Genomic DNA, 13,376 nt, shown 5'->3' on the forward strand with positions numbered 1-13,376 from the left:
CACACACACACCTGGTCCCCGATGTGTCAGCACCTCTCCAGTGCACCCAGGTGCACACACACACACACTCACTCATACCCCTGGTCCCCGATGTGTCAGCACCTCCTCAGCGCACCCTGGTGCGCGCACACACACACACACACACACACACACACACACACACTGGTCCCCAATGTGTCAGCACCTCCTCAGCATACCTAGGTGCGCGCGCACACACACACACACACACACTCACACACTCCTGGTCCCCGATGTGTCAGCACCTCCCCACTGGCGGGCTGTGCTCTGGGACCCCCTTCTCTCCCTCCTCCTGGAGGGCTGACTCCTCTGCTCAGAGGGCGCAGGCAGGCAGGCAGGTGTCAGCTGTCCTCATAAACTGTCCCCGGGCCAAGCGAGCACCCTGTATCCTAGCCTCCACCAGGGAAGCTCTCACCACTCATCAGGCAAGAGCAGGCAGGAGCCGGGCACTAGAGGGCGCCCTGGCCTCCTGGCTGTGCCCGGGGTTCTTGGCTTTACCTGCAGAAGCCCCCAGAGGTCCTGGGCCTAGGGGAGGTGGGGGAGGGCTGAGGGTCTGCAGCTCAGGTTTTGACTCCGCTCACCAGGGGCGGAGGTTGGAGGGGAAGCCTCAGAGGCAGGGGTGCCTCCTGGCGTGGCCGTGGGGCCTGACCACGACTTGGACACCTGCTGGCAGTGACCGGCCTGAAAGTCCCACCGGCTGGCTGAGACGCGTAGGACGGAAGCTCGCCTGCTTTTCTGGAATCTCTTTCTGCAAGTGGATCCCACCAATACCAAGGACACCAGATGCTTTTCTTGGGGGAGGTTTTGGGTCACAGCCGGCCGGGCGGACCCCTGGCTCGGTACTGCTGGGGTGACTCCTGGCAGGGCTCGGGGGGACTGTGCGGAGTGCCGAGGATCAAACTGTGGTCGGCTGTGTGCAAGGCCAGCGCCAGGTCACCCCTCTGGCCTGCCCGTGGCTTCTGAAGCACCCAGTCTTCCTTTGCAGCTAAGAAGTAGAGGCGAGGCACATATACTGCCCGAGCCCGTGTGTACTTGAACCCATGTGGCCGAGCACAGGTGGTCCTGCGAGCACATGTGTCGCCCACATCTCCCCTCTTGAGACGTGTACTTTCATGCTCTTGTGTCTAATGCTGGTATGTGTGTAGAGGCTCTCTCTGCCCTTGGAGAAGCCTGTGTACTCTCTTGAGCACGTTACTCTCTCTCACGCTCTCCCCCTCCACATCTTAAAAATCCTCCAAATAAATTCTGTTTATTCCCCCCCCCCCCCAAAAAAAAAGCAGAGGCTAAATGTCCTCGGATGTGGGACCGAGCAGAGTGCCTGGGGTGCTGGAGCACGTGTAGGAGCCCTGGGTTTGGTCTAAGACAGACCCTGAGCACTGACAGTGTGACCCCCAAACAAATACAAACAACAGGAGAGGCATTGGATGGATAGAGAGGAATCCGCCCAGGGCATTTCCCCCCAGAGCGAGATGCATCTAGGGCCTGGCCCTGGCGGCTGAGGCCTCACACTGGGCTGGGGGGGTGCGGTGGTGGGCAGCCATGGCCTGTCCTAGGTGGGGCTTCCACAGGGATCTGCACCCAGTGCCCATGGGAAGCCGTGCTCAGGATCATCACCCCCCCCCCCCCCACTCCCACCCGAGAACAGACATTCTGGGCCTCTCCAGCTATACCCCACCCCACCCCCACCCAGGCAGGCACTGTTTGGCTCTGGGAAGATGAGGCGACTAGCAGGCCCCAACTGAAGGCTCCCAGGCAGGTGGGGGAAGTAAGAATTGACTGACTGGGGCTGAAGCGATAGCACAGAGAGTAGAGCATTTGCCTTGCTGCTGACCCAGGTTCAAATCCCAGCATCCCATATGGCCCCCCTGAGCACCACTAGGAATAATTCCTGAGTGCAGAGCCAGGAGTAACCCCTGGCATTGCCAGGTGTGACCCCCCCCCCAACCAAAGAAAAAAAAGAATTGACTGATTAAATTTCTTTCTCTGCAGGGCCAAAGCAATAGTACAGTGGGTAGGGCATTTGGCTTGCACAGGGCTGACTTAGGTTTGATTCCTGACACCCCATGTGGTCCCCAAGTCCCTCTAGAAGTGATGCCTCAGTGCAGAAGCCCTGAGCACCTCCAGGGATGGCTCAAAACTTTTTTTTTCTGAGGGCCCGGTGTGATAGTACACCAGGTAGGTCACTTGCCTTGCACACGGCCAACCCAGGTTTAATCCCCGGAATCCAGTATTTGTCCTGCCAATGTGACCCCTGAGTGCAGAGCTAGGAGTCAGCCCTGAGCACCTCTGGGTGTGGCTCAAACACCAAGACAGGAAACAAATTAGAAAAAAAAGTTATTTCTCCCCTGCTCACAGTGCCAGTTATTTCTGCCCTGCTCACAGTAAGGCTTGGAGGAGGCGTTTTTCAGTTGCACCCATTTTCAAGGAGGCAGACCATACCCGTCATTTCTCCCCGCTGGGGGGTCTGAGGGAAGAGCCCCTCCCTGTCTCCCTCTAACCCACAGGAACTGGCTTCTGGGTAGAGAAGGCTGTGTTTTATTTCATGGACAGACTCCCTTGATCCCCGCACACTGCACACACAGGCTGTTTCCAGTGTTTCAGCTCCCACGGATTAAAACAGGCTTGGAAGGGAAATTAGTAGAATTAGGATTCAAGGTCGAAGTGTGTGAACGCTGGACTCTTAACATAGGAAGCAGCAGGAGATGTGTGTGTGTGTGTGCGCGCGCGCACGTGTATGCACATGTGTGCATGCGTGCGTGTGCGCGCGCGTGTGTGTGTGTGTGTGGTGGGGGGGGAAGTCAGCTCAAAGGGCTGAAGTTTTGCATACGGGACCCTCAAGTTTGAGGACATGCACAGAGACACGAGTGGTGCCTGAGCACTGCAGGAAACAGACACTTAACCCCAGATCCAGGAGGGGCATTTTACCCTCATCCCCAAAGTCCCGTAGCTGCTTCTGCTTTGAACAAGGCACCTGGTCCTTCCAGAAGGCTCCACTCTCTTCATTGTATCATTGGTCACACCTGGCTGTGCTCAGCGCTTACTCCTAGCTCTGCTCTCAGGGTGCCGTGGACTGAACTGGGTTCGGCTGCTTGCAGGGGAAAGTGCCTTCGCCCCTTACTCCCTTATTTTGGGAGAATCATACGGCACCATAAGAAAACACCCACTCCAGGTTGGGGAGATGGCTCGAGGGCTAGAACACGTGCTTTGAATGAGGGAGCCCCTGATTGATCCCCAACACCGCACGGTCCTCTGGTCACCACTTCTTCGGGATTATCTAAGCAAAACTCCATGTGACAAGACACATTTTATTTCTTTTTGGGGGCACCGCAGAAATTACCCCTGCCGGTACTTAAGGGTGCATAGGGATGCTGGGAATCGAACCTGGATCAGCTGCATGCAAGGCAAGCACCTTCCCTGCGGTGCTGTCCCTCCGGCCCCCAAGACGAGACACATTTTGAGAACTCGGAAGCAAAGGGGGCGGGGGGAGCTGAAGACGGGGCTGAGTCTGTGTCGGATTTACTCCCATCACTCCCGGGCCTGAAACCAGCCCCTCAGCTTTATCTCTGCTCCAGACCAGTGACACCAGGGATAACAACAACAACAACAACAAGGAAGTGTGAGGAAGAACATGAGCTAGAGAGAGGCGCAGGAGAGGCCGGAATCTTTCCCGGGAAAAGGGACCAGCTGGACTCACCACAGGGCGAGTCGTTGCTCAATTTCCTTGAGGAAGTTGGTGTGGAATTTGTGCAAAGGTTCGAAGTTGGGGAAGATGAGCGTCTTCAGCGTCTCGGGCACGGAGTCCTCTTTGGCCACGGTGCTCTGGAACCACTGCGGAGGGAGAGGGCCACACTGAGCCGGGCAAGAACTCCTGCCGGGGGCAGCAGCTTCTGGCGGGCCATGAGGCGGCACATGGCCACGTGGGTGGGGGCAGCGTCCGTGGCTTTCACTCCCAGGGCTGAGACACGCCCTCCTCTGCGATCACCACCCCACCGACTGTTTAATGCCATGATCGGGGCATGTGGCCACGGGGCTCCCCGTCGGGGTTAAGACACAGAAACTTCAGGACCAGCCATGTGAGTCTGCGCCACAGGCTGTGGCTCAAATCAGTGCTCCCGTCCCAGGGATTGCCAGGACCGTGGCCCTCCCTGGTGGTCCCACCTTCTGTTGCAACCCCCCTCATCCTACCCAATTCTACCCCAGAAGCTTCCCTAGGATATCCTGGGGGCCCACGGCAGGGGTGATCTAGCCCCAGTTGAGAAACGCTGTTCTGGGTGACTCCTGAACATCACTACCTCTCTGCTCCTGCTTTTTTTTTTTTTTTTTTTTGGGTCACACCCGGTGATGCTCAGGGGTTCCTCCTGGCTCTGCACTTAGGAATTACTCCTGGTGGTGCTCGGGGAACGATATGGGATGCCGGGGATCGAACCTGGCTCAGCTGCTTACAAGGCAAACACCCTACCCGCTGTGCTATGGTCCCGGCAGCCTCTCTGCTCCTGGGACAATGGCAACTCTGAGGGCTGGGAGGTGGCACAGTGGCAAGGCCTGGTATGTATAAAGCCCCAGGGGAAACCTATGGGATGATCGGGATCGAACCAGGGTCAGCCGACTGCAAAGCAAGCACCCTACTCACTGTACTGTGGCTCCAGGCCCACAAAACCACACAATTCTAAAAAAAAAAGAAAAAAGAAAAAAAAAGAAAAAAAAAAGTGTGTGTGTGTTGGGGCCATTCAGAGTGACGCTTGGGGAATTGTGTAAGGAGCAGACTTGAGGCTCCGGCATGCAGAACATTTAACCCAGAGGTAGTTTAAAGGGGGGAGAGAAGCCCTCTGCCCTCAGTCTCTCCTTGTCCTGAGGTGGGGGTGGTCTGCCCACCCCTTCGCCCCCAATGCTGAGGTTCTGCTCAGGCACATGGTCCCTCACCCCTTGCTCCCAAAGGCAGAGTAATGAGGGACTTCCCCCCCCCCCCCCCCCCCCCCCGTCTGTCCTTCCAGAATCCAGAGCTCAGACAGCTGCCAAACCCACCGACGGATCAAAAGCCTGAAATAAAAGCAGTTTTCTGGCAGACGCGGCTGGCTGGGCTCAGTGCAGCATCAAAGAGAAAACGGGCCTTCCACTCGGAGACCTTGGCCCAGAATGTTCCGCTGCAGTGCATGCAGACCGTGACCCTCCACTGCAGCGCTTGTCCCCGTCAGGGAGGGCTGTTTGACCCCCAGCGCCCACGGTTCCTGAGCACGAAGCCGAAGTGTCCTTGAGTACTGCTAGGCGTGGCCCCAAAGAAAACAGAAGCCCACAGTTCTTTTTCTGTTTGTTTTGGGGCCACATCCGGCAGTGCTCAGGGATCACTCCTGGCTCTGCACTCAGGCATCACTCCTGATAGTGCTCGGGGAACCCCATGGGATGCCGGGGATTGAGCCTGAGTTGGCCACCTGCAAGGCAGCTGCCCTCCCAGCTGTACTATTGCTCCAGCCCCATAAAATCTCACAATGCTAAAAAAAAAGTGTGTGTGCATTTGCGTGTGTGTGTGTGTGTGTGTGTGTGTGTGTGTGTGTGTGTAAGGGCATCCACACTGACTCTTGGGGAATTGTGTAAGGATTTGGGAGCTCCGGCATGCAAAGCGTCAGCTGCACCCTCTCTTTGAGTCATCTCCCAGGTCCAACAATTGTTAATTTAAAAAAAATTTTTTTTGCTTTTTGGGTCACACCCAGCGATGCTTTGGGTCACACTCCTGGCTCATGCACTCAGGAATCACTCCTGGCGGTGCTTGGGGGACCATATGGGATGCTGGGAATTGAACCTGTGTTGGCCATGTTGGCTGCGTGCAAGGCAAACGCCCTACCCGCTGTGCTATCGCTCCAGCCCCAACAATTGTTAATTTTTTAAGGCTACACCCAGTGGGGCTCAGGGGTTCTTCCAGGTTCTATGCTCAGAAGTGAGCCCTGGTTGGAGCTCTCGGGCACAGATGCAGTGCTGGGTAGCAAACTGGAGCTGGCTGGGCACAAAGCCAGAGTCTTACCGTCTGGACTATCTTTGGGGGCCCGACAATGACCAACACCTCTGGATTCGATTCTGAATTCAATGCAGGAAACCCGTCTAATTTTGGGAGTCCAGGCCCAAAGCCATCTGTTTTCCTGCAGTGCCCACTGGGCCAGGGGCTCCACGTACATACCGAAGTGATGACTTCAAGGTCCTTCAGGTAGGTCCTCTCCGTGGTGGACACCTCCTTCGCCATGAAGTACGCTTTGTCCGTGGGGAGCCTCTGAAAACCCAGAAGCACAGACACAAGGGGCCTATGAGTGGAGGACAGAGAAACCCCCATGCTAGCCATGCCCTGATGAAAGTGAGTCCTGCACTCTGAGGCCAGACTGACAAGACCTCGGGCATCAGGCTCCTGCCTCGGTGCCCAGCACCGCATAGGCCTGCCTCCTCCCCACCCACTCCTGCCTTCCCCGAGTCCCCCCTGACTCAGGGTGGGCCCTGAGTGCAGACACCCTCCACCCCACTCTGCAGCCTGAAGACTGAGGCCCAGGGAGAGCAGAGGCTCATCTGAGAAGGCCCCGAGCCCCAGTCCTCGGCCTCTGCCCGAGTCCTCTCTCTGGGAGGCCCCTGCCTCAGGTCCTCATGGCTGCCGGGATGATGCTTACCTCTTCTCTTTCCCATTCTCCGTCCCTCCGTCCCTCCCTCCTTCCGTTCCTCCCTCTCCTTTCTCCCTCCCTATCTCCTCTTCCTCTCTCTCTCTCTCTCTCTCTCTCTCTCTGGCCACACTTGACAATGCTTGCCCAGGGATCTCTCCTGGTGGTGCTCAGGCGACCACAGGGGTGTGGGGAAAGGAAGCTGCTCTGTGGCTCGCCCCAAGGGCTCCAGCTTCCTGACTCTCCCAGGCCCAGGGGTTGTTTCCGCCTCACTCAGCCAGAATGCGGCCATGGCAGCTTGGCAAAGCCTGATTGGTTTTGGGTTTGGGATACACATCTATTAGTGCTCAGGGGCTATTCCCAGCTATTCTGAGGCAACACTTTGGTGCCTGGGATGGAATCTGGGGCCCCATACTCGCCAGGTGGAGCCTCTTCCATATATATATATATATATATATATATATATATATACACACACACACATATATAATTTTTTCAAAAGAACTACCTGGGCTGCTTCTTAAATAATTCTTCCAGATTATTTTATGTAACCACCATATTTTCTGGTGGTTACCTGGTACCAAGGCTGAACAAACTTTAAAAAATTTATTTTGGGGCTGGAGCAATAGCACAGCGGGTAGGGCATTTGCCTTGCACACGTCCGACCCGGGTTCGATTCCCAGCATCCCATATGGTCCTCCAAGCACCGCCAGGAGTAATTCCTGGGTGCAGAGCCAGGAGGAACCCCTGAGCGTTGCTGGGTGTGATCCAAAAAGCAAAAAAAAAAAAAAAAAATTTCAGTTTATTTTTGGGCCACACGGGTGGTGCTCATAGAGTCACTCCTGGCAGTGCTCAGGGGACCATGGGGTGCCAGGGAGCAAACCCAGGCCTCCCATATCCAAAGCATGGGCCCTGTCTGGAGCTGTCTCTAGCCCCCCACACACTTTTATTCCTTCCTTGTAGTTTGAGGAGATAATAGGTTTTCTTTTTCACAGGGGGTGGGGGGGTGTGCACACCGAGTGATGCTCAGGGGTGACTCCTGGCTCTGCACTCAGGAATTACTCCTGGCGGTGCTCAGGGGACCTTATGGGATGCTGGGGATTGCACCCAGGCCAGGCCGCATGCAAGGCGAAAGCCCTCCCCACTGCCCTATGGCTCCGACCCCGATAATGGGGGGGGGGGTCTTGTGATCAGGAGGCAGCTCGCAGTTGGCCTGCCATGTCCGAGATGAACTCGCCCCTGAGCCTTCCCTGCGACGCTGCCTCCCAAGGGGGCCAGAACCCCAGTTCCAGGGGCTGGAGCTCTGCCTTCACATACGGGAAGCCCAGACAGACTCCAGCCCTGGTACCACACACACAGTTTTCCTGGGCCCTGAGCCAGGAGTAGCCCTGAGCACTGCAGGATGTGTCCCTCCCAGTAAAAAAAGAAAAACCCTCAGTGGGCATCTGCAGATCTACTTAGGGCCTATCAGAGGCTGCTTTTCTCATTGGATGGAGGGAAGAGAAGATGGGATGGGGGTTGCAGGGGGTGTCAGCATTGGGGGCGGCTGTGCGTTTCAGGGGAGCAGGCTGGGCGGCCCCACCTTCCTGCGGCCGTCCTCCTCGTCGTCTGTCCGAGGGCACGCCTGGTCGTTGGGCAGCGGGCTGACCAAGGGGGACGCCTGCTTGGCGTCGGGGCTCAGGTTGGGGGACAGGATGGCGTTGGCGGGCGCGGCTCCTCCCTGTGAGCTGCCGGAGCGCTCTGAAAGGTGAGGGCTACCGGTCAGGGCGCCTGTTTGGGGATAAGACAGATGACAGGAAACACAGGCAGAGAGCGTTCCGGCGGGGGCCCGCGGCGAGGCCCGACACTTGCCTTCCCGCTCCTCCGGCGAGCCTCTCACCGTGTCCCAGGGCTGCTGGGTGCTTTGTCTGGTTCAGTCATTATTATTATTATTATTGTTAATTTTCCCTAAGGTGCAACTGCTGCCTTACTCCAAAAAGAGCCCTTGGGACCCACGCTTCGTCGGACCTCGGGGACACGAGGCACGAGAAGGCAGCGACCCCCGAGCCCCCGGAGTGTAGAAGCAGAGCCAAGAGCCCACTAGAAGCGTCACCTCCAAGCTAGCTACTGCCTAGACACAGCCACCAGGGCACCCTACCACCAGGAGACACGGGAACGGCTACAGGAGAGCTATACTACGAGAAGGCAGACACGGGAGCACCTAGGACCGTCTAATCTGGAACCCGCGGGGCCGGCCGAGACGCGGCCACCCCATGCGACAGAGACAGAAGCGTTGGTACCTGGGGTTCGGCGCCTCCCCGCACACGCCAGAGGACAGGAGCGTCAGCCAGCACCGACACGGGTCCCCGCTGCAGCCGGGGCAATTTACCACGAATCCCTTGGCCAAGTCGGACAGTGAGAAGTGAGTCAGGACCGTTTTTTCTCCGCAACCAGCGGACAGAAGGTTTCGAAAAGGGGGCGCCTGCCCCGCGAGGGAGAACAAGTCGTCGAAACCCAGACACCGTTTATACAACGCTGCCCGCCGGAGCGAGGGGCCTCAGGACAGATGTCTGCCCCGACGACGTGTGTGAGGGGGAAGCCGTTAGAATCCGAGAGCCGTTTGTTAAAACTCATGCTAGGGTTGGGCCTGCCCCGCCCCCTCCCCCTCCCCCCCAGTCCCAGTTTCTCAGCGCTAGGGCTGAGTGAGCCAGGGATGGGGTTGTTGGCGGAGGGGGGGGTGTCTGTGTTCCAGGTGCAGCCCTGTTTTCTGGACCACTCCTGGCTCCCTTAGAGAAAAAGAGAGAGAGAGAGAGAGAGAGAGAGAGAGAGAGAGAGAGAGAGAGAGAGAGAGAGAGAGAGAGAGAGACTGGGGGTAAATTTGAACCCTGGGTGAACGGTGGGGTGAAAAGTCCCCAAAATCAACCAAAAACAACAACAACAACAACAACAAAAGTAGACGTGTGGTCCTCCGGCTGTGGGTCAGTACAAGGATCTCTGAAGAACCAGACAAGGACAAATACGATTCTAGAAGGCAGCTTTCTACACACTGTCCCCCGCCGCGAAAGGCTGACGTTTTAGGGTGCTTCATTGAGATGAAGTCCCGGAGTGACACACAGACCCAGTCACCCCCACACACCACCAGACCCAGTGAAACCTGGAGAAAAAGGCCAGAAATCGCTTCACACATGTCAATTTTATTGACTCTGGTGGAGACAACCGAGTACAGTGATTTTGTGAGAACCGGAACCTGTCCAGGGGGAAACAGCCGACGAGAGAACCACAGTCGTGTCAGGGGGGCCACACACGTCTTTCATGGGGAGAGGAAAAGAGAAAGCTCTCACACACACACACACACACACACACACGGATGCACACGCACACATGCAGGCACATGCACACGCTCACACACGTATACACACACACACACGCACACAAGAAAGAAAAATCAGCGTCGTTACAAATAGGAACTGGAAGAGAGGAGCCTGGGGCCAGCAAGGAGGCCATGGCCGGGCGCTGGTGGGCAGCGGCTGGAATCCCTGGGTTGTGTCCACTGCAGTCTGGCAGGAGCAAAGCGCTTACCTTCCGGCCACTCGCGGGCAGAGGCGTGGGGGCTGCCACCAACAGCAGGCGGGGCTGGGGGTTTGCAGCAAGGGGCACAGACAAAGTCTCGCCTTGTCATTCAAAGAGTTGGAGCGAGGAATGAAAAGCAGTTAGATGGGGGAGAGGGGGGTGTGGGGAGATGGGACAGCGGGGAGGGCATTTGCCTTGCACGCGGCTGATCAAGGTTCGATTCCCAGCATCCCACAGGGCCCCCGGAGCATGGCCAGGAATAATTCCTGATTGCAGAGCCCGCAGGACAAACAAGCAAGCCAAAAAAAAAAAAAAAGGCAGGGGGTGGGGGACAGCACCCAGTGAAGTCCAGCCCCGTCACAGAGCTAGGGAGAAACAGGGCTCAGGGAACCGCGTGGCCGCCCATCCGGGCTGGACGCTGTGGCCTGTGATTCTCAGCCCTGCCCGGGATTGTGGGGTGGGCTTTACCGCGGCACAGACCCCAGGAGTCTAGTGCCAACAGGGCTCAACTCGTCATCGGGACGTGTGGGGACACGATTTGGAAATAAGAGCCAATCCCGGGAGGGATGGTTCCCAAGGAGTCAGAGAGCGTGCCCGCCGGCTCTCCGTGTGCTTGCGTGTGTGTGCGTGTGTGAGATACTGAAGAGCGTGCCCGTTGGCTCTCCATGTATTTGTGTGTGCATGCTTGTGTATGTGTGATGCCTAAGTGTGTGCCCGTCAACTCTCCATGTGTTTGTGTGTGCGAGCATGCATGTGTTTGCATGTGTATACGTGTGTGTGCGTGTGTGTGAGATGCCTAAGAGTGTGCCCGTCTCATGTGTGTGCTGTGCGTGCATGCACGTGTGTTTGAGTGTGTGTGCGTGCCTGTGCGTGTGTGTGCGTGTGTGTGTGTGTGTGATGCAGACAGTTGGGGATGGTGAGGTTGGGGCGCCATTCTCCTGTCTTGCGGAGGTGGCCTCTGGAGAGGGGGAACCACAGGGCAACGGGGATGGGTCACGCTCAAGCAGCCTGGGAGAGGCATGGGTTCGCCACGGTCTGCAAGGCCACCGCAGAGCACTGTGGGAAGAGCCCAGGGCCTGCTGTCTCTCCCCAAGGAAATGACTGGGTCCTGGGAGAAGCCATGGCAGAACAGAGAGCGGTGTGCAAGCAAATACACTCTGGGCAGAGTCCAGTGGCGGGCAGCTGCCCGAGAAGTCTGGATTCCGAGCAGGGCGCATGAGGCAAGCTGTCTTGAGGGAAGGTTCCAGGAGAGCCCCCGGGGCAGGCGGCAGGAGCTGGGAGTAAGGAAGCCGCCAGGGTCTAAAGCTGACAGCAGTGAGAACTGTACAGAACCAGTTTTCACAGGAGCAGCCCATATCCCCCCAAAACAGCTGCCTCTTCCGATGGCACAGGCTGGACACAGCCCTGGGGACAGACGACACTGTGGTGGACAAGCCACTAACGTGGCAGGCCACTAAAGGTGGGAGGGGTGTGTGTGTGTGTGTGTGTGTGTGTGTGTTTGTGTGTGTCCTCCTGCCCATTTTTTGGGTCACACCTGGAGGTGCTCAGGGGCCCATGCAGTGTTGGTGAAAAAACCCAGGCCTCCAGCATACAAAGCATGCATTATGTCTCCAGCCCAGGAGATGCACACGTGTGTGTGTGTGTGTGTGTGTGTGTGTAAAATGTTTTAATTTTTTCCCCCTATTTTTAGGACACACAAGCACTTTCTATAGCAAGGGGCTTTAAAAGGCAAATAGTATGGGGAGGAGGGTCTTCTGTAAAAAACAAACAAACAAACAAACAAACCCTGGATATCGGGCTGGGAGAGAGTACCGAGAGCAAGGTGCTTGCCTTGCAGGCGGCAGACCCAGGTTCGATCCCCAGCACCCCACAGGCTCGCCAGAGCACCACTAGGAATGACCCCTGAATGCAGAGCTTGGAGTAAGCCCTGGGCACTGGTAGATTGACTCCAAAACCAAAAGAAAAAAAAAACGAAAATGAAAGGGAAAAACTGGATATTACGGTCACAATAGGTGAAAGCAGCCTCAGCCCTCAAGTGGTGACAGTTCCGAGCTGCAGGTCTGAAAATTCTGCTTCCTCCAAAGATGACGTCTGTCACTGCTAGATCTAACCCTTCGTTCTCCACAGTTATTTCAAAGGCACAAGTCAGTCACAGGTCTGGTTAATAACTCACAAACTCTTCCCCTTCTCCAGATGATTTTGGGGGCTTCCTTCCGCACCCGCCCCAAAACCCTCCTGGCTCTTCAGCCCCACCTGGCGGCGGCTGGATTGGATTCACCCGCTGCCCTGGAAATGCTTTGAACTAGTGTCCAGGGAGGCGTTTTCAAATGCTTTTCAATGAACTCATTCTTGTGGCACAAACAATGATGGAGGTTCAAAGGCGCGCGGCCCTGTTGATGGATTCTGATTCATCACCCAGCCCAGAAACGGCAGAGCTTCTCTGTCCTGGCAGACTTAAGAGGACGGTCATCATTCTGCCCTCTGGGCCACTCTGGGGACGCTACACACACAGAACCATCCAGACAGAAATACGTCTGGGCCCGATCCCCTTCAGAGGGACTCTAATAGTTTTTGACCAGGACCCCGAGGATTACACAGCAGGTAGCACGCTTGCCTTGTGTGCAGCTGACCTGGGTTCGATCCCTGGCATCCCGTAGGATCTCCTGAGCCTGCCAGGCTTAATTCCTGATTGCAGAACCAGGAGTGAGCCCTGAGCATCACCAGGTGCGCCCACCCCCGACCCCCGACCCCCTGCGTTTATGACCAACTTGGCAAACTCAGACCCCTCTGACTCCACGAGATCTGGGATTAAGTGGGCAGAGTAGGACAAAAGTTTGCTTCCCCTTTTTGCCCACAATGGGCGGTGCTCAGGACTTACTACTCCCTAAGACAAAAGTCTTAAAAACAAACACACACCGGCGCTCACGGGAAGAGAACTTCCTAACTAAATCTAGTTTTTGAGTAATAAAAACCAGTATTTCCAATACTTAGTTCTATCTGTCCTGCGTTCTATACTGACCCATTGATGGATCATCATCAATTTTTTTTTGGGGGGGGGAAGGGACCATTCCCAGAAGCATACTCAGGGCTTACTCCTGGCTCTGTGCTCAGGGATCACTTCTGGTGGTGGGCTCAGGGTACCATAATGGGTGCTGGGAATTGATTTAGAGAGTCTGCCAT

At 56.4% G+C, this 13,376-nt stretch overlaps 2 protein-coding genes across 4 annotated transcripts in view; one reads left to right on the forward strand and one right to left on the reverse strand.

Moving 5' to 3' along the window:
• Positions 1-13,376, forward strand: part of STK24 (serine/threonine kinase 24) — a 314,684-nt gene that overhangs the window by 65,406 nt on the left and 235,902 nt on the right. The window lies entirely within an intron of this gene.
• FARP1 (FERM, ARH/RhoGEF and pleckstrin domain protein 1) overlaps positions 1-13,376 on the reverse strand; it is a 253,166-nt gene that overhangs the window by 18,742 nt on the left and 221,048 nt on the right. For 2 of the 3 annotated variants that reach the window (XM_056108853.1, XM_056108844.1), the window contains exons 14-16: positions 8,230-8,417; positions 6,185-6,274; positions 3,713-3,846 (exon numbers count right to left, since the gene is read on the reverse strand). In XM_056108853.1, coding sequence (XP_055964828.1) covers positions 3,713-3,846; positions 6,185-6,274; positions 8,230-8,417 — 412 coding nt within the window. The remainder of the gene's footprint in view (positions 1-3,712; positions 3,847-6,184; positions 6,275-8,229; positions 8,418-13,376) is intronic. The other variant, XM_056108862.1, reaches the window with a different exon arrangement.

This window comes from Sorex fumeus, unplaced genomic scaffold (assembly GCF_029834395.1).
Source record: "Sorex fumeus unplaced genomic scaffold, SorFum_2.1 ptg000008l, whole genome shotgun sequence".
NCBI classification, from domain to species: domain Eukaryota; kingdom Metazoa; phylum Chordata; class Mammalia; order Eulipotyphla; family Soricidae; genus Sorex; species Sorex fumeus.